Below are 26716 nucleotides of genomic sequence, written 5' to 3'. Positions count from 1 at the left end.
CAAAAGAAAAATCCATCGCTACCTGCTGAACCTGTCTCAAGACATCAGTTCTACATAATGGGTAAACTAGACATAGTTAAACACACATTCAACTATGCAATCGTCAACAAATCTTCCAACATGATATGTTCAGGATATCAACAATCCAGTTTAATCCCATCCTTAACTCAAGAATTCCAACAGCGTAATCCGGAAATGACATTTGATCCTGCACAATTCCGAATATGTCAGAGATTAGATCGATTCGTTACTGGTGGACTAATCGTGGCCAGAAATAGAAAATGGGCTGATAAGATAAGACGAGTACTAGGTGGAAAATCTCAGAGTATGAAGTTAACTCGACGATATGTTGGTTTGTTACCAGTAACGAAAGGAACGGATATCTATAGTAAATTTGCACCAGTAGTTAACTCCCTGGATAAAGGTTTGATTTTTGGACACGATTCATTGACGAGTGGAGTAATCAACTACGATATTCAAGCCTTGGAAAAGGATTACAGAGGGAAACCTGTTTCTCCCCGGCAACTAAACACATACCCAGCGCTAACTAGATTCAAACTACTTACAAATCTAACACGAGATCCAACACCCGAGAATATCCTCCAATATCCTGACCTCTTCGATAATATCCAACTCATGCCAATAATATTTGAATTGCACACCGGAAGAAAGAATCAGATTCGAGACCATGTGATTCAGGCATTCAAAACTCCATTGCTTAATGATGATCAATTCATTCAATTTAAAATGCAATCTGAAACAGGCATTTTTGCAAATAGTACCAAATTCATACATAATCAAATTGGTCTACACTCTGCAATTTTACTGATGGAAACTAATAAAGGCAAAGAGGATTTTGTGTTTCCAATAGTAGCGCAAAAAGACCGTATACTATGGCAAGGTTTTGTTGACGACAATGGTATTTTACTTCCAGAAATTATAAAAGAATTGAAGTTATTTACACACTAGCTAGTTTTTGACGCTCATAAAAAGTTTCATACAATTCAATAGCTTCCTTTTGCGATTCAATTGAGCTTTCAATAAAGATCTCGACACTGTTTCTAAAATCGTCAATTCTTTCAAATTCAAAATTCTCCAATTCTAATTTAATAGTTTCGCTAATTTGATTGAAACTGGCTTCGTATGAACTAGTCTTTTGTTTCAATTTATCAACTTCAAATGATAATGAGTTGATCTTGTCCACTTGTGGTGCGGCACGACTATACTTGCGTTGCAATTTATCCAATTGATTTTGCTTTTTTGATAATTCTTGGTTGAAATTATAGTACTGTTGATAGATTTTCAATCTAGTATCAAACACAAATTTAATCAGACCAATTATTCGAAGATATTCTTCAATGGTAAAACCCAAGGTTAATTGATCTTGCAAATTGATTCGATCTAAATTATCCCTAATCTTCAATTGAATTTCACTAAACCCAATTAATAAATCGCTGGTTATCTTCAGAATCTCTAAACTTGCCAACTCATCAACTGTAATAGATACTTCTTCCAAAATGCCAATCAAATCAATTCGCTGTTGGCCAATCAACTCAATTGCTTTGTAAAATTGTTTAAGGTTGTATTCCAAATCATCAATATATTGTTTCTGATCGGAGAAGTATTCATCTGGCTCATTAATTTTATTTGAGATTGAAAATAATGAACTCATAAATCCACCCGTGGTGGTACTTCCAGTAGATATTGGAGTAAGACTTCCTGTGGAACTTTCATTATCACCTGAAGGTCTAGCACCATCCAAGAATTCACTATTTTGCGTGGATGCCGCTGATCCCGATAATCTTTCCCGCTCTCGAGATTCATTGATGAAATCATCACTAGTTAAAAACATCACAAAATCAGGGTCATTTGATAACACGGGGATGTGACTGATTTTGTTCAACATTTTCTCAAGCGACAATCTTCTATTCTCGATGAAATTTTCATTAAATCGGCCAATGTAGGTTTGTTTGGTAGGTGGTGGTGGAATTATCTTTCCTGGATGATTATTTTGTAATTGGTGATAAATCCAGCGGAAATCTCGATATCTTCTTGTCACTTCAGTAGTATCATTCTTCGGGAAATTGTCCGATTCTAAATTCTTGTTTGTAGTTTTGATAGTGTATACAATATGAGCAGTAGTGATATCACCAACTTTCATAGGATCTCCCACGGAAATATCTAATTTGTTATTCTGTGGATTGTCTTCATCTTCCACTGTTGGTTTCTTCTTGATGGTACTGCCTGACTCGATCACTGTAGCGGACTCTGTAGAGGCGCTAGCTGGCTCGCGATTATCAGTCTTCCGTGAAATGGAATAAAGAGGGGCATCAGCTTGTTTAACAAGTGAATCTGCATTGCTCACCAGAGGTGATTTTCTATCATTTGATTTCTCCCCTTCATTACCTCCCAATGGTCCCAATTGATTATTACTACTGCTTGACAAATGTTGAACATTTAACTTTGCGCTAAATTTCCGCGGTCTGGCTTTAAATTGACCCTGTTTGAAATTAATGGTTTTTGTAGGTGAACTGGGAATGATAGGCTTTGCATCTTTCGAAACCTTAATTGGACTGCCCTTATCTTGAAACAAAGATTCTGAATTTGTAAGATCGTCAGGGATTATTGGTGCTTCAAGCATAAGTTCACTATCTTCAGACCCATGGGTCAATTCAGATAAGAGTTGGTGTTTATGTTCTTTTCTTTGTTCCTTTCTCAATTCGTTTCTTTGTTCATATTCTGCTTGATTGGAATCGTAAAAAGGGGATGGACTAGAGAATTCCTGGTGGCGCAGTTGTTGTAACTCTTCCTCCTCTTCCTCGTCATTTTCTTCTTCTTCCTCGTCATTATGTCTTTGCTGTTGATTCAGAAATCCTAATGGACTAGCAAATGGATCATCAATATTAATCCCGTTGAATTGATTGCTTAATGGAGTAATGATTGATTGATGTAAGCTGTTTGTGGCTGTTGTATTTGATGTGCTGCCAAATTCATTGGGTGACACTACATCATCCCAATGAGATGCAGTAAGATCCTCGTTATCCATTTATCCTATTTATTCTGATGTATGCACTTTGTAATGATACACCATCCAAGGTTTTGTGGTGATTGTAAGTTTTACTAAATCTTATGAATTGGTGGTGTATTTTTTCGTTGAATTTTGTCTTGCACTCCACACAAAATTTATGAGGGGGGGAGGTAGAGGGCTAAAAAACTAAATCTACTTCAATTAATAAAAACAAAAACAAAATAGCCTCTTGTAAGAAGTAGTGAACGATTAAATGGAAATGTAGGTATGTTGACAATTAATTCCAATATACATTATAGCAAAATGCAAAAATTAAAAAAAAAGGGGCGAGCTGGGAATTGAACCCAGGGCCTCTCGCATGCTTGTAGTAAATCAACTTGTTTCCAAGTCGTCGCCCAAAGCGAGAATCATACCACTAGACCACACGCCCTATTTTTTCTTTGAGAAATTTTCAGATTGCTTGTGCCCTGTTAAAATGTTTACTGTATGATTGGGATATTAACAAGGAACCATTTTATCCATCATGGTGATTAAAATAAAGTTATAAAAAAAGACTGAGGGTAAGTTTAGTAATATGCTTTTTATATACTTATAATTATCACTGCATTTCGTCCATGCAAATTAAAATGTGCAAATTTTTTGCAATATTGCAACCAATGAACTAAACCCCTCCTCCCAGTAATTAAAAGAAAAAAACTGGCAGAAGGCATCTATACTTATTTATTTATAATCCCAACTAACCTCTAACCAATTGAAACTGCTCAATGCGTAGCTTTATCTAGTTTATAAGTTCGTGAGAGTCCATTTGGTTAGGGATTAGTCGGGATTGTAAATAAATAAGTATAGATTCCTTTTGACATAAGTGGGATGAACCAGACATCTAAACAAGCATTTCAGTGTAGGTAAATATTGCTTACTTAAATTATTCTCTTTGACCATTCTTTTCGATGTTTTTTAAAATTTATTTTCCTTCAAGATACTGCTGTGGATTACTTCTGTATGTAATCATATAAGAATTAAATAAGTGTACCAAAAAAAGGAGGTGCTTGTTTGGGTTTAGGAATAGAAATAATACTTTGTACATATTTTTTGTATTTCCGGGCAGAAAAAAAAAATACATTCCCGAGAAAGTCCGAGATATTTATTGCACCCATTTACTTCAGGAAATAGTTGTTTATGAAAATATTGCATTCTCATTGGTTGTTTGGAAGGTTGTTTTCTCCCTTTTGTATAGTTTGAATATACTAGTACTAATCTATTTTTTGAATTTCCATTATATGAAGTGGCTTTTTGATTAAATTTGCAACATCTTTTTGAAGAAAGCTTGTTCAGGCAAATCTATGCAACATTAACATGAAGCAAAACACGCCACATCAGAGACTAACCACCCCCCCCCCCTCGACAACAATTTATAACTTTTTATTAGTCTTTGCAATTAAATATAAGTTGCAAGATGCACACAGACGGAACTGATTTAATATGTTGGCTTACGCATAGTATGGGGGGAAGGCTATTAAAAAAAAACATCTTTCACACAAAATACTTTACTTCTTCGAAAGCACATCTAAATTCATAAAATAACTACTTAATCAGTTCGAAATCAAGAGTAAAGTACATACATGTACATCTTAAACACTCGATCTCCCTACTTGTCTTACTGCATAATTGAATCTGTTCTATGTGGGGATGAACAAAGAAAAAAACAATTGCAAGACACTCACGTGATAAACCCCGGAACAAGAAATGAAAAACAAACACAAATTTCAGAATTTTTGCGGAAAAAGAAACTGGCCACTAAGAATCGAGTTTTTACTAAACCTCCTACACCACTGAAAAGCCGCTGAACTTGGCATTGGAGTTGACGTTTTACAATAAAACTACAATGTTTATAGCCCAATTGGTGTGCTATTGGTGTTAGAAGAAACCATTACACCAGCTCTATATACCCTATAATGTCATTTACACCTTCGTAGTCCGGGCGGTCAGGTGCTGCTCGTAGCAGATCGGCAGGAAAGCCCCGATGATGGGAATTTTTTGCATGGTGTAAAAGTTAAACTTTCGTTCCCAAAAAAATTTTGACCGCATTTTTTTCTTCTCTCCAGGGAGAATGACAATTTATTTTTCTCGATTTAAACTTCTTCTTTTCCTTCTTTTAGTTTCAACATCAGTTGTTTAGTTACGTTCCTTCTCCAATCAGTCGTTGGGTTGTCAAATTAATAAACATAACTAGTAACAAATATTCATCAATCATGTTGACTTCTGTTCGCAACCAATTGGGTAGAAGTGCAGCCATCAAGAGATCTGTTTTATCCACATCTGTTAGAGCATTGTCTTGTTCTACCGTCAGATCTGCTGTCGTCGGTTCCAATGTCAAGGGTCAAGACTTCAATGCTTCCAAATACATGGGTCAAAAGTACCACATTGTTGATCACGAGTACGACTGTTTAGTTGTTGGTGCTGGTGGTGCTGGGTTGAGAGCTGCTTTCGGGTTAGCTTCTGAAGGGTACAAGACTGCTTGTATTTCCAAATTATTCCCAACCAGATCCCATACTGTCGCTGCTCAAGGTGGTATCAATGCTGCTTTGGGTAACATGCATCCAGATGACTGGCACTGGCATTTCTACGATACCGTCAAGGGTTCCGATTGGTTAGGTGATCAAGATGCCATCCACTACATGACCAAGGAAGCTCCAAAGTCCATTTATGAATTAGAACACTATGGTGTTCCATTCTCTAGAAATGAAGAAGGTAGAATCTACCAACGTGCATTTGGTGGTCAATCCAAAGAATACGGTAAAGGTGGTCAAGCTTACAGAACCTGTGCTGTTGCTGATAGAACTGGTCACGCTTTATTGCACTCCCTTTACGGTCAATCATTAAGACATGACACCCATTTCTTTATTGAATTCTTCGCCATGGATTTGATGATGCAAGATGGTGCTTGTATCGGTGCTATTGCTTACAACCAAGAAGATGGTACCTTGCATCGTTTCTTTGCCAACAGAACTGTCATGGCCACTGGTGGTTATGGTAGAGCTTATTTCTCATGTACCTCTGCCCACACTTGTACCGGTGATGGTTACGCCATGGTCGCTAGAGCTGGTTTGCCATTGGAAGATATGGAATTCGTGCAATTCCATCCTTCTGGTATTTACGGTTCCGGTTGTCTTATCACCGAAGGTGCTAGAGGTGAAGGTGGTTTCTTACTTAACTCTGAAGGTGAAAGATTTATGGAAAGATATGCTCCATCAGCCAAGGATTTAGCTTCTAGAGATGTTGTTTCCAGAGCCATTACTATGGAAATTAACGAAGGTAGAGGTGTTGGTCCAGACAAGGATCACATGTACTTACAATTGAGTCACATCCCAGCTGCTATATTAAAGGAAAGATTACCAGGTATTTCTGAAACTGCCCATATTTTCGCTGGTGTTGATGTTACCAAGGAACCAATTCCAATTTTACCAACTGTCCATTACAATATGGGTGGTATTCCAACCAACTGGAAGGGTGAAGTTCTTAAACAAGGTAAGGACGGTAAGGATGAAATTGTCCCAGGTTTGTTGGCTTGTGGTGAAGTTGCTTGTGCTTCTGTCCATGGTGCTAATAGATTAGGTGCCAACTCCTTGTTAGATTTAGTTGTTTTCGGTCGTGCTGTTTCTCACACCATTAGAGATACCTTGAAACCAGGTGCCCCAATCAAGACTCACGAAAAGGATATCGGTCATGACTCTATTGCCAACTTGGACAAATTAAGAAATGCCAACGGTACCAAGAACACTGCTGATATTAGATTAGACATGCAAAAGACTATGCAAAAGGGATGTGCTGTTTTCAGAACTCAAGAAACCTTGGACAAGTGTGCCAAGTTGATTGGTGAAATTGATCAAAGTTTTGCTGATGTCAAGACCACCGACCGTTCTATGATTTGGAACTCTGATTTAGTTGAAACCCTTGAATTACAAAACTTGTTAACTTGTGCTGCTCAAACCGTTAATTCTGCCGCTGCTAGAAAGGAATCTAGAGGTGCCCACGCCAGAGATGATTTCCCAGACAGAGACGATGTCAACTGGAGAAAGCACAGTTTGTCATACCAAGACAAGTCCGGGGACAAGGTTCGTTTAGCATACCGTGATGTCATTGCTCATACTTTGGATGAATCTGACTGTAAACCAGTTCCTCCAGCCAAGCGTGTCTATTAAGGAATTTTAAAGACTGTATTTATGAGGGGGATTGAGCAAAACTTTATCCTCTGTTTATTTATATGCCATTTTTTATTTATTTTAAAACCTTACTTTTTTGAATTACGTTTATAGTATCAGAAAAATATATTTATCTTGTCATTTAATAAATATGACGATCATGTGTTATCCGTCTCCTCCGGGGATTGCTACTGATGTTGCAACGTTTAGAGAATCTATATTATCTTAGTCAGATTTAATAGGCTTAGAGGCGCATTTCAGGTTAAGCGGATTTGAAACGAACCGCCGATATGAACGAACCGATACTGCATGACCTTGACTTGGATGACGCAAATTAATTTCCATTTATGTAATGGTATTCTTCGAGAATATTCATCGCCGAACTCATCGAGACCATTTGAATTCTCGTAATGATGTCATACTTTGACTTTCTGTGTCGCTATACCTGCATAGTTGCTAAAATACTTGGTTTACATGCAGGTCATACAAAAAGGAAACTATACAGGAACCGATCGCGGATAATGTACAATCAGTTACGTAATAATATTTTAGCCGTAGCGGGAACCCGTTTAACGTCTCCTATTGTCCCTTTTTTTTAAGTTGCTCTAATCTTTAGTTTGGAATGTTTGCTAATATATAAATAAGAGTTTCCTCGGAAAAACTTTTAAGTGGTTGGTAATGTAGATAGACAATCACAAGCTAATCATGACTATTCCTAATACTACTGAAATTACCTCGTTTACAAACCCTGCTCTTGGACCATTACCCACTTCAGCACCAGAACTAGCTACTAGTGTGCTTGATTTATTTCTGCTTAAGGGCAAAGTAGCATCAGTTACTGGATCCTCTACTGGTATAGGGTACGCTGTGGCAGAAGCTTTTGCACAGGCAGGTGCCGATGTTGCAATTTGGTACAACAATCATCCTGCAACCGAAAAGGCTGAAAAATTGGCTAAAAAATATGGCGTTAAATGCAGGGCATACAAATGCAACATTTCCAATGCTGACGATGTTGATCTGACGATTAAGCAGATTGAGCAAGATTTTGGAACGATTGATATCTTTGTTGCCAATGCTGGTGTGGCTTGGACTTCTGGTTCCATGGTTGATGTGGACGATAATCATGAAAGTTGGCACAAGATTGTCGACTTGGATTTGAATGGAGTATACTATTGTTGTCATTCAATAGGGAAAGTATTCAAGAGGAAAGGAAAGGGTTCCTTGGTTATTACTTCATCAATGTCGGGCCTGATTGTCAATGTTCCACAGCTACAGGCTCCTTATAATGCTGCTAAGGCTGCTGTAAAACATTTAGCTAAATCGTTAGCAGTTGAATGGGCTCCATTTGCTAGAGTCAATAGTATATCTCCAGGATATATCACTACTGATATTTCTGAATTCGCCGATCCTGAAATGAAGGCAAGATGGTGGCAATTAACTCCTTTGGGGAGAGAGGGATTGCCACAAGAATTAGTAGGAGCTTACTTATACTTAGCCTCCAATGCCTCTACATTTACTACGGGAGCCGATCTCGTTGTGGACGGTGGATACACTGCTCCATAGAAGCCGTTTAATAGATATATATATATATATGTAATACTACTATAATAAACTGAGTAAATAAACAAACATGTAAATGCTAGAAAATAACATCGTCTTCATTCTCCTTTAATAAATCGTCATCTCCATTAGCCAAGGCTAATTTTTCAACTTCTTGAGCATCATTAGTTATTTCTTCATTAGAAGTGACTCTTGTAATCTTAGAAAGTTCAGCGCCAGCTGCAATTGCTGCTTCTTGAGCTGCTTTTTCTTCGGCTTCAGCAGCGGCGGCAGCTTCTTGTTTCTTTTCTTGAACCTTTTTCAATCTATAAAATTCTTCTCTATCCAATTCATCCAATTCGGAATTAATATAAGAAATAGTGTTTTCAGTTCTTGGAATAATAACATGTTCAATGGCATTAACTCTTCTATTAGTAACCTTGATAACCTCATCCAAAATGATAAAAGCAGTTTGCAATGAAGCCAATTCAACTAATGTTTCCACAGCCTTGGTGTAAACCAACTTAGCTCTTTGAACTTGTTGACCACCTCTACCTAACCCAGTCAATTTGAAATCATTAATATCTTCATTTATATAACTTTCAAAGGTTGGTAAGTAAACACCGGAAACATTTTCTTGCTTTGCCTTGACTTGAAATCTTGCACGTTGAACGGATTCTTGGACTTGATAAGAAATATTTTCACCAGTAGCATAAGAAACTTCTGCTAAGGAGAATGCAGCAGTTTGCATAACACGGCCCATCTTTCTCTTAGCCTCATCAATTCTTTGGGTAATGTCTCTGAATCTTTTCGTTAATGCTTCCGATTTTCTTTTCAAAAGGGAATGTCCTTGTTGGGCTCCCTTAAGTTTACCCTTCATTAACCCTAAGGTCATACGAGTAGGGAAAACTTGTTCACGATTACCTGCACCGGACATTGTTTGTTGTTGTTAGTCCAATTGATTGTGAAGAAGGGAGTGATGTGTCGAATGGTTGTAAAACAAGGATGGGTGGTGAGAGTCCAGTTTCACTTTCTTTTTTTTTCTTGCCCGTGGTGGTGGTGGTAGTTAATTTTTACAACCATACAAAATTTTTACAACCAACTACAGACACAGAGAAAGACTATGTTATAAGACGATTACCAATGATATTCAAATTGGAAGACCTCATACAGGAGGGAGACATACCCTATGAAGAATCAATTGCAAAAGATCCTACGAATATAACGAATTGGACAACGTATCTTGAATTCAAATCAAGGTCATCATTTCATAATAAAGCATTCATATTACATAGAGCAACCAGTGCTATTGCAGACAGCGAGGAGTTATGGCAGTTATATTTAGATCTTTTGATAGAGCATATACATGATAACCTAAGCGTATTGACTGATCGTCAGTATGAACATCTAAACAGCGTATTCAACAAAGCGGTACAATGTTGTTCTGCTCTGGTACCACTATGGAAATGTTATCTTGAAATGTTACTAGAGACTCAAATACCAAAAGTTACATACATACGAAGAACATTTAACGGTTGTTTGCGGAGTTTACCTTTGAAAGCTCATGGTCAAGTTTGGCCCTTATACTTGCTGTTTGCAGATAGGATTGGAGGGATGACAGCCGTGAAAATTTACACAAAGTACGTTCAATATCTTGACCCTCTGGCATTAAAAGGAACCAAAGAAGGAGGTACAAGTTTCGATGATATAATTTCTAAGCTTACTGAGTTTGGTGAAGTCGATAAAACAGTTGGAATTTATGAGCAGATATTAAGTCACCCAGACGAGTATACTACCCTTGGAAAATCACCAGTTCAATATTTATTCGAGTATATCGACCTATTACTTCATTTTCCAACTGAGCCGTTGTTCTTTGACAAGATCATTAGTGATTCAATTAAGTCATATCCTGACCAAATTGGAAAATTATATCTTAAACTGGTTGAATTTTTTAAGCAAAAACATGATGTGGAAAAGGTAAGGTACTATTATGATAACGGAATCAAAACATGTCTAACAAGTCAAGATTTTGTAGCGTTGTACGATGAATATACCGAATTTGAAGAATCAGAATTAGCAAAAGTCTCAAAAGAAGATCCTACTTTAGTTAATTTTAAACTTGACAAGTTCGAGAAATTACTCGATGATCGAGAAATATTATTCAATGATATGAAATTACGCCAGAATATCCACAATTTAGATGTTTGGTTTGACAGATTTGATATATACAAGAATAATCTTGGTAAATTACTTCAAACTTATACTGATGCATTGAAATCAATCAACCCATTGAAAGTAGTTTCCACCAATCATAAGTTATGTGAAATTTGGATTCAATACGCTTCAATATATTCCAATAATAAAGATTATAAAACTGCAGACTTTATCTATTCCAAGAGTATTACTTCCCAATTCCTCCATCCTGACGAATTAGCCGAGATTTACATTCAATGGTGTGAAATGGTTTTGGGAACAGATCAATTCCCGGAGACTTATGCCATTGAAATCTTGGATTCAGTAATGTATCGAGAGTATGATGAGGATTTCCAATATACTGACTCCACAATAACAGTTCAAAAGCGAATTGTCAAATCAAGAAAGTTATGGAATTTTTACATTGATTTGCTTGAATCATTTGTTGAATCTCCTGAACAAGTTGAGGATATAGATAAAGTCGGAAAAGCGTATGAGGTACTTATCTCAAAGAAAATCATTACCGTCAAGGACATTCTAGCATATGCTAATTTCTTACATACTTGGAAATATCATGAACGTGCATGGCAAATATATGAACGCGGACTTCAATTATTTGTTGATCCGGAATTGAAGTTCGAAATTTGGAATGTGTATTTACCAGATATGATCAAGCACCAAGGTGATACTGAACGAATTCAAGATTTATTTGAAGTTAGTTTGAAACAAGTTCCTGCATGGTTAATGAATCCTATACTTGTACTTTATTCACAATATGAAAAGGACCATTCTCGAATAATCAATTCAATTAACATCTTGATTAAATCGCTTAAAACTTTTGACAAGGCACAGCGTGAACATACCAACAGATTAACAGAAATAACAACTATGAAATTTGAAATTGTAAAGATAATCCTAATTAAACTAATCGAAATCAAAGACATCAATCAATTCAGACAAATCGCCCAGGATGCAATTGAAGACGATTACTTCGCACTCCAACAATTCATCCAACTTGCTCAAATATTCATTGATTTTGAAATTACTCAATCTGAATTCAATCGAGTTCGTGAATTGTACAAATATGTATGTGGATTATCAACCAGCGATAAGGTCAAGGTAATGTGGGAATCATGGGAGAATTTTGAATTGGAATATGGGAATGAAACTAGTTTTAAAGATATGTTACGTTATAAGCGAAATGTATCTGCTCCAATTACTGCCAAGGTGGAAGTATCTAACCCAATGGGATTTGTCAAGGCCACAGAAGAAAAGAAAGACGAAGAGGAAGTAGAAAACCCGGACGAAATAGATCTTGATATGTAATATATATACATGTAAATTTTTTTTTTTACAATTAATCATACTCGTTACTATTCATTATGAGTCTATAAAAGGAGGGGGGGAGGGGATATACAAAATCTAAAATTTCTTATAAATACCTTTCCATTTTTCAACAAAAGAATCCAAATTAGTTTGCATGTCCAAAGAGTTATTCAATCTAATAGAAACATTCTCCTTGATTAATTCTTGATAATCATTCCAATTTAAATGGTAATACTTGAAAAGTACAACAATGAAAGTTTGCCATAACTTTGAATTATTCTTGGTTTTGGTCTTGATTGAACTGGAATAGACTACAAGCAAGGAAATTAACTTGCTGACTAGTTCAAAACATGCCGATGCAGAAGTAGAAATAGGATCTTCAATCGATTCAAAAGTTGGTGGTTGTGACACAATGGGGGTGGAAGATGCACTTAAACTTAATGGTAATTTATCACTAAATTGTAAAATCATTTCAAACATGTGGTTTGAATTCAAATTTTCAAATTCGGAAGTGGAGAATTTACCTAAAGTTCTAGGAATGTTTCTGGAATCTGCCCATTGACCTAATGACGAATTAAGTTGGGAAATCAAGTCTCTATCAAACACTTCTTGATTCAACAATTCCAACAAGCAATAAATATCAATCAAGGATTCATCTTGGAAAAGGATAAGTAAAACAGGGATAAGGAAAACTTCATCATGTTTATGCAATCCAAATTCCGATAAGGACTTGATATAAAGCAAGTATCTATAATTGTGTTTAAATTGTGCATGGTCAACATTATCACTTATGCATTTGATCAAGGGGCGTTGTAAGCAATTTTCAATTATGTTATCAAATTCATCATTCTTACTGGTTTTGACTTGATCTGATAAATTGTGGTACTTTTGATCGAATAATTTAAATGAATTCTTGATGGTATTCAAGGAATCTTGAGAATTTTGGTTCGTGGATAAGATCTTTGTCAAGAAATTAAATCTATTATTGCTTGGGATATTACAATCCCAAATTAATTTCCGGATATTGTTCTTTTCATAGTTAAACTTCTTGTTAAATGCTTTTGAATCCAATTCTGAAAATGAGTCAATAATCTTAAACCATGCTTGTTTAAATTGTAATTGTGTTTGAACATTTCGTATTCTTTCATCATTAGTAGCTTTAGTGTTAACTTCATAATCTGATATAACTTGTTTAAATTCCTTATTATGCTTAATCTTGTCTTGTTCAGTCTTTGGGGGCAAGTTAATTGGTCTGGTTTGATCAACATACGTCAACTTCTCAGGAGATATCAAATGCAAATCTTCCATTGACGATTGCGATTTAACAAAAGTAGGTAATTTATACATGATATTTTCTTGTCTTGTCAATTTAATTAGTTTAGACATGGAAGCTGAACGGTGATTGTAGAACTGGGAGATATTTTGAGCAATTTCGTAATCATCATTAAATGAAACATCAGTAGAGGAGGTAATTGAAGAATTTTCGTCGAGTGTGGGCATCTTCAGCAGCAGCAGCAGGGATGGTGCTGGTGGGAAAGTTGGTAAGTTGTTTGTAGACACAGCCAACTTCCCAGGAAGTGGACATGGTCTCATGGGTATGTTATATTTGTTGTTATCGGTGCTATCAGACATTAAATCACTTCTTGACAATATAGTGAATGAATCAGCCCGAGAAATTGAAAAGCTACCGACACTGCTACTCTTGTATAATTCACCCTTGTTCTTAATAACAGGAACATTAAAGATTAAGTTATCTAAATCATTGGCTAAAATTTCTTCATCATCATCGTTTTCCTCGTACTTTTTCTTTCTTAATATTTGACGTTCTTTAGTTTCTTTTGAACTTATATATCTTGTCTTAGTTCTATGAAGGGTTGGAATTGATGCAACTGATTTGGAACGGGGGGATTTAACTGGTTGTGCAACCTGTCTATGATGGACCATACTAGATGTTGAAGAAGACTTTAATTTATAAACCGCATGTTGTTCAGCAATACTAGATGACGATTCCAAGAAAGAAGTCTTTGCAGTAGACATTTGCTTGTCCATAGAAGTAGATGTAGAAGTACCTTCACTTAAACGATATGCCGTTTCAACCACTTCACTCACAGAAGTAGCTGTGGTCATTGAACTTAATCTTGAATCAGGGGTTATTCCAAGTTGTTCCAACACCTGCGTTTGTTGAAGTATTGGGCAATCAAATTGTGACGATAAAATCAGGGAGTTTTCATCAGAAACTGACGATGATTGATATGAATTAAATGAATCGGCAGACATTCTCTTGTTCGCACCAGGTCCATTAAGTTGTAATGAACTTTTAGAAGCCAACTTCTGAACAAAATAGTCGCCAGGACGTTTAGGTGTTGAATCTATTTGTGGGTTATGTATTATATTGTTGGCTGCGGAGATAGGCATAGTGGGAGATTGTGCTTGATAAAACTGTTTTCTTGTAGAACTAAGATCTATATCATATAAGTTGTTGTTGGACGGTTGTGTTGCCATAATAATACTGGTAACGAGCGGATTAGTGAATGGAGCAACGAATGGATTTGTGAATGGATCAACGAGTGGATTATTGGTCAGTTTATGCTGAATGGACTTGTTTTAGATTATGAAACGAGGGAAGACCTGTGATAAATATAAACAAAAGTTGATGTGAATGTGAAAATCAAAGCAGGAAATGTTTTGGTTGTAAATTCTGAAGTGAGACTATACTCTGGTGGTTAAAAATAGTAAATGGGCCAAGTGTTTTTCTATGTGCCAAGCGTAAATGAACTGTTCACGTGTACCACAAAGAAACTATCAGCTAGGTTTTGACACAAGTTAAGCGAAGTATATAAAAGTGGTAATATAATTTGTTATAAAAAGTAGATCAAATTTTTGGCTGTTTCCCTGTCAATCGCTTAGTGAGATGTTGGCGGTAAATTATAGAAATGTCTTTATAAAAAAAAAGACAACAAAAATAAAAATTCACCCAAGTTTGGTATTTTTTGATTTTCTGGCTAAATTTTTTTTTTTATTTTGGATGGTTTTGATTTACTTTGGGAAATGTGTTGCAACACAAAATGAAATTCTAGATTATTATTTTTTTTTTTAGTGGGATTTCTATTGACACTTTTTTTTTTATCAGTGTTGTAGCGTATTCCTATTATCCTCGGAGAACAATCATAAACTGGCTGGGTGATCCCGTAAGCAACTCTATTGTTATCGAGCTTAACGATGTGTATTTTCAAAACAACGAAGGTATAAACAAAATCTTCAAGAGATTATGGGGAATATTATTCTATTTAAATAAATAATCTACCCCCTTTACGAGTCATCATCATGGGAACTTATAACTAAAGATTCGAGCGAAAGCGATGACTAGTTTGAGATACACGAGGGGTATACCTTTACATTTTATCAAGGGGCAAAACTAGGAAAAACGGATGACCCTACTCTAACAAATTCCTCAGATATGAATTTTAGGGAGGCACTCATGCTTTAACGCGGGCAATAAACCTGTCTGTTACTGCATACAAACCCAATAGATTGAAATCAATTAGGTTGTTATTGTTCTAAATTTAGCAGAGCATAGAAACTAGGTTAAAAAATAAATGAATATTTTTTTTTGACAGCTGTGTTTTTTTTTTTTTACTGGAATTTTCATTAGCCCCTGAGAAAAGAAAAACTAGCAACTTGATGAGATGTGGTTAATGTGTTGAAATGTTAACCAGCAGAAACTAACTATAATTTTTTTTACGATGCATGACCGGGGCAATGTGATTTATATGCATGGTTGAGCACGATTTTAAGTGGAGTGACCTTTTACGCCTATCGTTTATATGTGAGCTCATCGTCTGTGAATCGCGTTGTTTGTATATCAACAAGTAATTATTTTTCGAGATGGCTTGGTAAGCAAACAAACAAAAAAAAAAAATAATCGAGAATTACCAAATTCTGAATATCGGCAAATTTCACAATTGAAATTTTCGGTGTTAATGATTTGCTTCCGACTGGGAATAGCAAGCAATAACAACAACAACTACAACTACATAAACGAACAAACACTCGTATCTTCGTTGACCGGATGAGACCCTTAACAAGAAAACAAACGGTTCAGATCAAATTTGACAGATTGACATTCCATTATGAAACACTCGTGTAATTTCCTGACCATGTTAATTAGTATAATTAAACACGCTTTTCCTTCGATTGCGTAAATTAGTACTGTGCGACTACAATGTTGCAATGCGGATCTTCGGCAAGCGCAAGGGGTAATCTATGCGTCGCGTTCGAAGATTCTTCGGTGGAAAGACACAAAGTTGATTAATTCATGCGTCGTGAGAATGCAAAAAAAAACAAGCACAATGGGCCGTTCCATTAGATCAGGTCCAGAACATTTTAGTTTGCCACTTCATTATTACCTTGCCAGCCACAGCGGGTATCGTACGACGCGTAAACTCACAAATCACCCCCCCCCTCCCCCCAATATTTACGTTGCAAATAGTCAACCTGGTTCTTTTCGCCACAGTACGGTGATATATTTATCCGTCTCGTAGTAAAATCTTAAGTCGCTGCTTGCAATAGACCATTGTACCCAGATGAACCCAAACTACATGCCGATCGCCTACACTTACTTTTCGAATAAATAAATATCTTTATTAATTAGTGAATCTCTCTAACATTGTCTATCCAATCAGTGGTACTCATTTGAGCCAATCTACTTAATGCTCTGGCAAATGCAAATTTTTCTTCGTCATTAACAAACATACTTGCCTTTTTCGCAATCAGTTTATCAAACCCATGCTTCACCACCAACTCATCATCTTCGAACGTCTCTTCTTTTCCTTTATCTATCTGCTTCTTAAACAATTGATAATTACCACTTTTTAAATCTTCAGGTTCAACAAACAAGTCCTTGAATGGTGCTGCAGCAGTCACTGCAATTCTTCCATGGGCATCATACACCGCATCCAAAAATGTGATAAATCTTCGAACTTCATCACGAAGATTAACGCTTAAATAAGGAATATCTGTAATTATGAACGATTGGAACGAATTAGCAAGGGTTAAGTAGTCTCCCGCAGCCATTTTGGTTCCACACAATTCATTAAATGTAAATTGGGCAACATACTGTGGGGAACATTTTGGCACATGAATTTTTCTCCCCCACACTTCCAATTGATAATCAGAAAGTACTTTATCACTATCATTCTCAGCATTGAAATAGTCATACCACTGCTTGACATGAGCCTTACAGTTTGCTTGATTGATCTTCAGATCCCATTTCACCCCAGGTTTAGGGAAATAATACACTGAAGATATAGGCTTTGGAACTTTTCTATAATCGGTAGGTGAATTCAAATAAATAACTCTTGTTTGTCTTTTGATCAACTGAATACATGGGATAAAACTTACCCTTTGAATACCATTCAAGTACAAATCATCAGGGGCACGATTTGAAGTTGCAAAAAGGACAACTCCATGATCAGCCAGTAATAACAACATCAACAATCGTCTTAACAACATGGCATCAGCAACATCTGTGACTTGAAACTCGTCAAAACATAAGATCGTAGAATCCTGGGCAATTTCGGCTGCTAATAATGGAATAACGTCAAAATCTCCTCCATGCTCCATTTTCAACTGATGAGATCGCTTATGCAAATGCTGCATGAATTGATGAAAGTGTAGACGTTTCTTGGGTAAATTCTTCGGAATGGTTTGGTAGAATAAATCCATAAGCATGGTCTTACCACACCCCACATCTCCATAAAGGTATATTCCTTTAATTTCATTTTCTTCCGACACCAAATTGTCTTGTTGATGTTTACCATTTCTTCCTAGAAAGGAAGCAAATATCTTACTTACGCCAATCTTAGGCTTAAGTGCTTCAATTTCCGGAGTTTCAACCACTGGGGGATCATAGCTTGCTAATTTGTCATGAAGTATCGATAACGAACTTATAATCTTTCGTTGGTAGGGATCATCACGTAATTTCCCTTCAGCTACTCTATCATTGTATAATTCAAGCGGTGTTATATTTATGCTTGCAGCAGTAAGCAGCCGTACGGTATAGTGTAGTTGTCTAATGGTCGACCTGGATAGTATTCCTCGCATGACTGTAAAAACCAAACCTTTCTATAAAATATTCAAGGAACAGGGTGTGTTTAAAACAAAGACAAACTTAAAACTTTTGAAGGTGGCTAGCTATGCAATATATAGTCACTACTGGAACTTTTTGGGATGAACTAAACTAATGTAAATGAGAGCTAAAACACTTCTTTTCACAATTTTTTTTTCTCCGCGGTATTTCTAGCGAGCGAATGATGGATCTTGTCCCGCGCAAAAAAAAAAAAAGCCAGATATGATTGGGAGGGGTGGAACCTTCCCCGGACTTTTCCACAACAAACTTTAATAGTGTTGCTAAATTTTAAATGTTGTCCAGTGTAATGCTTTCAATATATAGTCTCAACAGTTCCTTTTTATGTCAAGTCCACATTTGGCTTCAAGTCATTCGTGTAGTTCACTGCACTTCAAACATGCACTATGATGCAAATCGCCCGAAAAATCACCTCATCCAGCCTCGGAGAGGGGGGAACCCCACAAAATGTGGCCCATTGTTTTCTGGCCAACACAACCACACACAGTGAACCAATTTATAACACATTTTGAATTGGCTAAGATATCGTAACACATCGGTATAAGATGCCTGGTTTGCTATATCATATAGGCTATAACTTGATAATGTAATAATGTAGCCAGTATCGCCTATTTTTGGACCAACAAATTCCTTGGTGGGGGGATCTAAAGTTTATTTCAAGATCGGATCCAATCGGGAAGTTAGAGCTTCGTCATTCTAATTTGGAACATCTGTCATTGGTGTTTTGCAGGAAAACGGCACTTCTATCTATTTAGATTGTGTTGATTATAAAGTATAAAATCAATACTAATGGAACCAACTTGGGCTGACTTTGTAACTTATTTCCATTTAGTTTTAATCTCAGTCTTATCAAGGATCTATTGTCATTGAATACATGATATAACAAGGTTATTCTAAAGTAAATCAGAGCACTTATTCCTAAGCATATCGAATCATGTTGATGATGATAAAGTGAATTTCATCTTTCTTTGGAGCAAATTGGCTGGTTATGATGTTTAATTAAATATAGATAGTATATGAAGAACAACCTTTCACCTCACGATAACTTGATAGATGTAGTTGTAGCATTCTTTACTCCCACATACATCATAATTTGACTTCCGCGTTTTTTTTTTTATTTTCGCAATTTAAAATCTCTAGTCCTGGTGAAGAAAAAACACTCAACTGAAAACTTACTTCTTGGTCATACATAGTAGCCATCCCATCATGTCACAAACACCTCAATCAGAGTTGCATGAACTCCTGTACATAACCACCAAACCACATACATTCAAACAAAACCCAAATAGAGTCCAAGCTCCGTCTAGACGATATAAACCAACCCGACAATTAATCAGTGACGAGATAAAATATCTTCAAACTAAAAAATTAAATTATGATACACCAACATATACTTCTGTAGCTGCTCCACCCAGCCTTTTACCACCTAAGCATTATTGTGATATAACTGGATTGGAAGGTAAATATAAGAGTCCGGCTAATCAACTTCGATTTCATAATGTTGAAATATATCAAGAAGTCATAAAGAATATCCCATCTGGTGTAGACCAGGACTACTTGGAATTAAGAGGGGCCAATGTTGTATTAAAGTAATTATATAGTAATAAACACCTATCTCGTCCACCCATCTACAATTTTCTTTATATTTTTATCAAATGTAGGAGTAGACAATACTGAATCGTCATCATCTTCTTCGTCGTTTACTTTGCTGAATGGGTTGAATATAGTGCGCAAATAACACTTATGAATATCTAAAAACAATTGACGTAGTATACGCTGATCTTGTATCACGAAACTCTGATCTAATCCAACAATGATTTTCAACCCATTGTTAGTTTCATACCCGTAAACCATAACTTGATCCTGAATAAACAATAGAACAACATTGGCATCAGTTTGTTGTTGTGTCTGTGATTGTCCTCCTCGGAGCAGTAATGATTCAGGAGACGTAAAGATGTCCAAAGCCATATGACTCAAGAAATTGTATTTCAAGAATTTATTGGCATTTTCGGTGGTGTCAGTAGATGTGTCGTCAATTCCAAATGATTGAATATAAAGTGGTTTATCGGTACGTGAAATTATTGATACAAATTGAATTGGGTTGAATGGAGTTTTGGTGGCAACTTGTGAAGCTTGTGACACAGAAGTTTCTGAGGTTGTTTGCTTTAATGGCGGAGTGTTGGATGTTGCTGCTGGTGCTGTCATCTTGTAGCTCTTGTCCTCTTTAGTTTACCAGGGTTGCCTAAAAATGCACTATGAAAATGTAGTGAAAAAACCGCCGCAACAGAAAAATGGCAACAAAATATATGTTTAAGGAGTTCACCATTGATTCCACAAAACTGATAACAGCTATAACCATCATCATTATATCATGATCAAGTTCAGTATATATCTCTTAGCCTGCTTCTAAGGTCTGTAAGGAAGAGAAGTGTGATCTTTGGATTGAATTGATACTGTTTGATACAGAAAATTTCAGACCATATAAACACGATATAGTCAATTACACCATTATTCTTCCAATTCAATAGCGGATATAAGTATAGCTAAACAATCTTTTTTTTCACGATATTCCAACCCAGAAAAATCCATAATGGTCTATTAAACAAAAAAAGATGTACTAAATTTATATGCGGGTTATATGAGGCTACAGGGAAAATCTCTAGCGAATGTCCTTTTAAACAAAATTGAAAAGAGAGAATAGTTTAGTTAAGATGTATACCGTTTATTGAATTCTTGGATTCAACTTGTAAGAGCTTTTGCATTGAACGGACTAAATCGCCCAATCACCTCTGCCAATAATGGCCAATTTACGAATCACGTACACTGGTGAGAAATTTTCTTGCATACTCGAAACAGTCATACGAAACATTCTACTTTGACTTTAGAAAATCATCTTGCAACTTGTTTTTCGTGAAAGAGGTATATCAATATTTATAAATATACTTTCACAGTAATCTCCGTTGCCACTCTGGGCAGATTAATGCAGCCAATATACTAAGCAAGTGGTGATATAATGACTAGCACAAAACCAGCCTGCATAATTCAGCATATGTAACTGCGAAAAATTCTATTTTTAGATCTCGGGAATAACAAAAATCGGCCGTAAAATCAGAAGATACATTAAAGTTGTTGTAAGTTGGAGGTTGTCCTCGTGAGCACAGTCTAGCAAGGATACAAAAAACAGAAAGAAAACACTACGGAATAGAATTGTTGTTTGACAGGTAACTGAAAATTGCAGTCTCGAACGTGGGCGAAGTAAAAATTTTTATCGTTCCTATTGTTCTAGCGAACCAGCGCGAGAACAATCAGATTGTGTGGAGGTGGTAGTTGCTGTCTCAACACGTTATGCCAGACAGTCTCCTGAGTAACTGCAGGGCGTACTAGCGGTAACTATGACCTAATATGACACAGTAAATCGAAGTTTTTGACAAAAACCTACAAGGCTTATCTCAAGAAACCTGAAAATTTTTTTTTGATTTCCTAAAAATATTTCTTGATTCAGAAAAATATGAAACCTTAAGCAATAAAATATTAGAATTGTTTATCCCTCATTTTCTTTCTCTCTCTTTCTTTCTCTCTTTCTTTCTCTCTTTCTTTCTTTATTCAATTTTTTTTTTAACTCATTCTAGTTGATCCTTGTCTTTGGTGCTTAGTACTATTCGCTATTACTGTTCAACCACTAATTCTATCGCTTTGTTTTGATATCTTCAGTTATAGATAAGTTTTGACTCCGCCGCGATCGTTCCTTTGCTCTCCCCCTTATAAAGTTTTTCTCCGAGGAATATTTTACTACAACACACCACCAACTAACAACTAACAACACCCACACAACCTCAACAATATGGCCATTTTCAGAGGTAAGAGTGCAAAGAAAGCACCCACAAAGGCAGGACAAATAGATGTCAAAATATCTTCCAAGGATGCCCAACAATTCAAGATGCACACTGCCAATGTCCATGATCCAATTTTAAAAGCCGTCAATGAAGATCAACCTTTTGAACAAGCAGCAAGACACGATAACAGAAGACCATCATATTTGAGTCAAGATTCTGGTAACTTGAAGGACATTTTCGGTAATCCAATCAGACAAGCTGATATGTCCAACCCTACCAGAGAAAGAAACGAACGTCCCTTGGACACTATTAGAGGATTTGAATATGCCATTACTGGTGATGTAGGATATCGTGACCAGTTGGAATCTCATAGATTAGGATGGGGATTCCACGAAGATTTTCCATATTACAATTTGGCTAGCGGCAACCAACAACGAAGCAATGAATTTTCTAGACCTGTGATTAATTTCGATCAACCGGTGTACCAAACTGGAAACTATAGTGCCAGTAGTTTACAAGGAGACGGTGGTAAAAAAGCCAAGAAAAAGAGAGGTTTATTTGGAAGAAAGAAGTAGTAGAGATAATTTGGTTACGTTTATAAGTTTGCCTTCTTTTATTTGTTTTAGTATACGATTTGATTTCATTGAGTTTTGTGTAGTCTTTGTTGTAAATTACTTGCAGAGATCGAATTAAATTTCGCATGCGGGTGGAATTGTTCTTGATTTTGTGAGTAATTTTTAGTTCAGTATAGCTCCGCCCTAAATTTGACAATAGCGTGACTTTATTTCAGTTGTTGCTATACCTATTTTACATTTGCAATCAGAGCAACCACAGCAACCGGAAACAACGATGGCAAAACGTCAGTTTGCAGTATATTTAACAAGTTATACATGAAATGTATAATTCCACCATGAACGCGGTTCGCTGGGTGTAGGTCGGCATTTACATAGAAAAACAAGAAACAAAATTTCGCGTCGTATACCACCCGCTACGAAACATCCGCCTAATTACAAGTCAAAATACATTACCTATAGACTTTATAAACCTACTCTTACCAGAGTCTATGCAAATACTGTCTTACAATGGCTTCATTATCTCATCATATAGCATCTTCTTCAATTCCTCTACCGTCAACTCATCCTTTCTCTTATCAAAATCAAAGAAGTCCTCGGGGATTTTCTCACTTATAGGTTCATCATTTGGATCATGGTATAATTTCAAATATGGATGTTTCAAAGCATCGTCCACTGTTATTCTCTTGGCCGGATTGAATATAAGTAAATTCTCCAATAAATCAAGTGCCAAGGGGTTGATGTCAGGATTATTGAACAACACTTGGAACGGAACTTTCTTACAGAACGGTAATGATCTAATGTATTCTCTTGCTCTTTTAGATTTTATATTATAGTAGTCTTCCATGTTTGGCGTACCCAACACTTCCATAATCAACCATAATTGATTATGGTAATCACGCCCAGGGAACAATGGTTTACCTGTCAACATTTCCGCAAGTATACAACCAACCGACCATACATCAATTGCCGTGGTATATTCTTGGAAAGTTAGCATGATTTCAGGAGCTCTGTACCATCTAGTAGCAACGTACTCGGTCATGAACCCGAAATTGTCTTCCAGCGATGCTATAGATCTGGCCAACCCGAAATCGCACACTTTCAAATCACAATTTGAATTCAATAACAAATTCAGTGGTTTTAAATCTCGATGTAACACATTAGCCGAATGCATGGCCTTTAAAGCTCTTAATGTCTGATAAATAAAATATTGGATATGGTCATCCGTCAACTTCTGGGTGCGGATAACTCGATGTAAATCCGTCTCCATGAGTTCTTGAATTAAGTAGATTTCATTGAAGGTTTCATAACTGGCCGGTCGCTGGATTGCTAATATACTTATTATATTTTCGTGATTGAAATGTTTTAATAATTTTAATTCTCGAAGAGTCCTAAGACAGAGCATGCTCCTTTCAAACGGTTCAATCTTCTTAATAGCGACTTTCTGGTTGGACGGCTTGTGAATAGCCGAACAAACAATACCGTACGCACCCTCACCTACAATCTCAATAATCTGATAATGATCCGAAACATTGAACGATACTTGACGCGGTTGTGACTGTTGAACTTGTTGATTTACATTCATGGTAAATCTGTGAGCACGTTGTATTTTATAAAAGGAACGACAAAAGGTGGGGCGGATGTATTAAACCAAAATAATGTGTTTTTAGTCGAGTAAAGTGGGAAATCTGGCAGATATTTAAACCACTACTAAGAAAGTTGTTGTAAAAATACGAAATAAAAATAATTGAGAAACGTACGCATGAACTAAACAAATTTTAGGTGACAAGTTTTTTTTTTTGCAAAGGGGAAAAAAAAATAATTAGAATCTGATTTTTTTTTGCTTGTGAAGAAAAAATTAGTAGGTCGAATCAGAAGATTTAACCGATTGGAACTGCAAAAAAGACAGAGCAACGTTGGGGTGTAATTGCACTATAACCTACTTGTCACTATCTAATTGGTGTATTTATATAAACCGCTTATGAAAAAAAAAAAGATAATTACAATCATACCCTGCCGTCTATGTCCGCCTCCTCAAAGTCTAGACTTTTTTTTTGTCCATCAGGGCACAAAAACGATCACGTGACGATTGTTTCAGGGGAGAATGCTGCAAAAAATTCAAACAATGGGTTGTTACAATCAAGACTACAAATACGTGATCCAACAGGTCGAAAAGGGAAATCTGAAACAAACAAAGCCCCCAGCTCGACAACCGATCTTTATTTCACAAATATCGGTATTGATGCTTGCCTAATTGGGAATTCTATAAAAAATGACAACGTCAATCTCATCCACCACCCCCTATTCAGATTTGGCCAATTGTCTTGATCTATCAAAATATAAATTGGGGTGGTTAATGTGTAACCCTTCCATCTTGGCACCAGCAGTAGCTAGTTGTTTCTTATGAGTCAATTCAAATACTCTAGTACATGCAATAGTGTAATCACGTTTATTGACATCGTCAATCACATTGTTTAATTCTTGTTGGTCAGTGATACCCATTTCTTGTAGATTGTTGACGAGGGAATCCAAGGAAAAATCACGATATGGACATCCATGCGCTTCACCCCTACCGGGATTAGGTTTGGAGTAAATAATAGCACAATCCCATGGTTTGTAGTTAATTCTGGCCCCTTCTAACCCGTACTGATGCCTAATGTTATACTTGTATTCTTTATTAAATTTCTCCTGAGACATGACTCCGGACTTGGTAAATTGATACGACCAAAACTTTACTGCCTCGTCAACACTCAACCCAATACCTTTCAAGAACAAACCCAACTGTTGTCTAGCATTGTATTTCAAATGTGAATTTGCAACCAAAGTATTCTGCAAGTGCTTGGCACAAAGTGGATAGTGTTGGGTGATAGTGTCAGTTGTCACGGATTGGGCATTGATATCTGAAGCCAAGGCAGGATCTTGGTTGTATCCCGAGTCGTATTGAATATTGGCAAAGTTTCTTGACATGTTATTCAACAATGGTAAAATTCGATCATCTTCTTCTAATCTTGGTATGGTATGAAAAGTTTGTAAAAGAATTTGATTTAAATTTTCTTGAAACTCAATAGCCAACAAGTTTAATTGCAAACTCGAAGGTAAATAGCCGTATCCGTTGCGCAAAAAAATCGAACGACTACCGACTAAATTTGCGCATTTCTCAAACGGTAATTTAATGAAATTTTCCTTAACGAGTAAATGTTGTCTCAATTGTTCGTTGTTCAAGTTTTCTCCTTCTACTAACAAATGGTTCTTGATAGTTAGTCCACATGCCGCGTACAACTGATCGAAAACTTCTTGCTTTTCATTGGCACTGATGTAATTCCAACTTAACCTGTCATTATACAATTCAATGAACTCTTGTTGTTCCTTTGGTTGCAACAAGTTGTATCTCACCTTGAACAAAGTAGTCTCGTTCTTGATAAACTTTTTACGCAAGTCTTCACTACGGCAAAATACCAATCTAAGAATATAATGACTATAATGATCTTTGATTCTTTCTTGTTCAATATTCTCTCCAGAAGGACTCAAGGGCAAATACTTCAATAGCAAGGGTTTTATAGAAGTTTCGATCTCCTTCAAGGACTTGGATCTGGCCTGACAGGATTCTATTTCAATCAAGATCTTCAATCTGTCTATAGCCCACATCTCAAATTGTTCGAGCGTGATTTCGGACATTGGTGGGATATCATAGAATGAAAGTCGAGATTTGTAAAGACGGGATGAAGGAGAAACTGATGATGAGAATTTATCATCTTCAAAGTTTCTCCGACCCGCGGTTCTTCTCTTGACTTGTCTGAACATGTTGTTGTTGTTGTTTTGGGGTTGTCAAAGCACACAGTTCGAGAAGAAAGTTCAGTATTGTTTTTCTTTTTTCAATTGAC

At 36.3% G+C, this 26716-nt stretch overlaps 13 protein-coding genes across 13 annotated transcripts; 6 read left to right on the top strand and 7 right to left on the bottom strand. All coding sequences in view use genetic code 12, as the record gives it.

The window, feature by feature from the left end:
• Nucleotides 1–57: 57 nt before the first annotated feature.
• Nucleotides 58–969, top strand: SPAPADRAFT_131996 (pseudouridine synthase; the record flags this gene model as incomplete). Its single annotated transcript, XM_007373116.1, has 2 exons — nucleotides 58–352; nucleotides 425–969. 2 exons carry the CDS (start codon nucleotides 58–60, stop codon nucleotides 967–969), a joined length of 840 nt encoding a protein of 279 aa, XP_007373178.1.
• SPAPADRAFT_130748 (sorting nexin 1) lies at nucleotides 959–3046 on the bottom strand (the record flags this gene model as incomplete). The annotated part of the gene is made up of 1 exon (XM_007373115.1): nucleotides 959–3046. The coding sequence occupies one exon, from the start codon at nucleotides 3044–3046 to the stop codon at nucleotides 959–961; it is 2088 nt and encodes a 695-aa protein (XP_007373177.1).
• A 1861-nt stretch (nucleotides 3047–4907) lies between these two features.
• On the top strand, nucleotides 4908–7394 carry SDH12 (Sdh12p; the record flags this gene model as incomplete). The annotated part of the gene is made up of 1 exon (XM_007373114.1): nucleotides 4908–7394. The coding sequence occupies one exon, from the start codon at nucleotides 5278–5280 to the stop codon at nucleotides 7225–7227; it is 1950 nt and encodes a 649-aa protein (XP_007373176.1).
• A 523-nt stretch (nucleotides 7395–7917) lies between these two features.
• On the top strand, nucleotides 7918–9760 carry SOU1 (Sou1p; the record flags this gene model as incomplete). Its single annotated transcript, XM_007373112.1, has 1 exon — nucleotides 7918–9760. The coding sequence occupies one exon, from the start codon at nucleotides 7933–7935 to the stop codon at nucleotides 8788–8790; it is 858 nt and encodes a 285-aa protein (XP_007373174.1).
• VMA8 (H(+)-transporting V1 sector ATPase subunit D) lies at nucleotides 8867–9703 on the bottom strand (the record flags this gene model as incomplete). The annotated part of the gene is made up of 1 exon (XM_007373113.1): nucleotides 8867–9703. The coding sequence occupies one exon, from the start codon at nucleotides 9701–9703 to the stop codon at nucleotides 8867–8869; it is 837 nt and encodes a 278-aa protein (XP_007373175.1).
• A 149-nt stretch (nucleotides 9761–9909) lies between the features above and the next one.
• SPAPADRAFT_132070 (mRNA splicing protein) lies at nucleotides 9910–12285 on the top strand (the record flags this gene model as incomplete). Its single annotated transcript, XM_007373111.1, has 1 exon — nucleotides 9910–12285. One exon carries the CDS (start codon nucleotides 9910–9912, stop codon nucleotides 12283–12285), a length of 2376 nt encoding a protein of 791 aa, XP_007373173.1.
• Nucleotides 12286–12318: 33 nt separating this feature from the next.
• Nucleotides 12319–13906, bottom strand: SPAPADRAFT_58962 (uncharacterized protein; the record flags this gene model as incomplete). Its single annotated transcript, XM_007373110.1, has 1 exon — nucleotides 12319–13906. The coding sequence occupies one exon, from the start codon at nucleotides 13783–13785 to the stop codon at nucleotides 12382–12384; it is 1404 nt and encodes a 467-aa protein (XP_007373172.1).
• A 3026-nt stretch (nucleotides 13907–16932) lies between these two features.
• Nucleotides 16933–17907, bottom strand: SPAPADRAFT_58961 (uncharacterized protein; the record flags this gene model as incomplete). The annotated part of the gene is made up of 1 exon (XM_007373109.1): nucleotides 16933–17907. One exon carries the CDS (start codon nucleotides 17905–17907, stop codon nucleotides 16933–16935), a length of 975 nt encoding a protein of 324 aa, XP_007373171.1.
• Nucleotides 17908–19636: 1729 nt separating this feature from the next.
• Nucleotides 19637–20023, top strand: SPAPADRAFT_133037 (uncharacterized protein; the record flags this gene model as incomplete). The annotated part of the gene is made up of 1 exon (XM_007373108.1): nucleotides 19637–20023. The coding sequence occupies one exon, from the start codon at nucleotides 19637–19639 to the stop codon at nucleotides 20021–20023; it is 387 nt and encodes a 128-aa protein (XP_007373170.1).
• Nucleotides 20024–20041: 18 nt separating this feature from the next.
• On the bottom strand, nucleotides 20042–20635 carry SPAPADRAFT_58960 (uncharacterized protein; the record flags this gene model as incomplete). The annotated part of the gene is made up of 1 exon (XM_007373107.1): nucleotides 20042–20635. One exon carries the CDS (start codon nucleotides 20633–20635, stop codon nucleotides 20042–20044), a length of 594 nt encoding a protein of 197 aa, XP_007373169.1.
• A 1636-nt stretch (nucleotides 20636–22271) lies between these two features.
• SPAPADRAFT_58941 (uncharacterized protein) lies at nucleotides 22272–22838 on the top strand (the record flags this gene model as incomplete). Its single annotated transcript, XM_007373106.1, has 1 exon — nucleotides 22272–22838. The coding sequence occupies one exon, from the start codon at nucleotides 22272–22274 to the stop codon at nucleotides 22836–22838; it is 567 nt and encodes a 188-aa protein (XP_007373168.1).
• A 325-nt stretch (nucleotides 22839–23163) lies between these two features.
• CEK1 (mitogen-activated serine/threonine-protein kinase) lies at nucleotides 23164–24546 on the bottom strand (the record flags this gene model as incomplete). The annotated part of the gene is made up of 1 exon (XM_007373105.1): nucleotides 23164–24546. The coding sequence occupies one exon, from the start codon at nucleotides 24418–24420 to the stop codon at nucleotides 23341–23343; it is 1080 nt and encodes a 359-aa protein (XP_007373167.1).
• Nucleotides 24547–25136: 590 nt separating this feature from the next.
• On the bottom strand, nucleotides 25137–26636 carry PRI2 (DNA primase subunit; the record flags this gene model as incomplete). The annotated part of the gene is made up of 1 exon (XM_007373104.1): nucleotides 25137–26636. The coding sequence occupies one exon, from the start codon at nucleotides 26634–26636 to the stop codon at nucleotides 25137–25139; it is 1500 nt and encodes a 499-aa protein (XP_007373166.1).
• Nucleotides 26637–26716: the final 80 nt, after the last annotated feature.

This window comes from Spathaspora passalidarum (assembly GCF_000223485.1).
Source record: "Spathaspora passalidarum NRRL Y-27907 unplaced genomic scaffold SPAPAscaffold_1, whole genome shotgun sequence".
NCBI classification, from domain to species: Eukaryota; Fungi; Ascomycota; class Pichiomycetes; order Serinales; family Debaryomycetaceae; genus Spathaspora; species Spathaspora passalidarum.
This window is presented reverse-complemented; position numbering and strand designations above follow the sequence as displayed.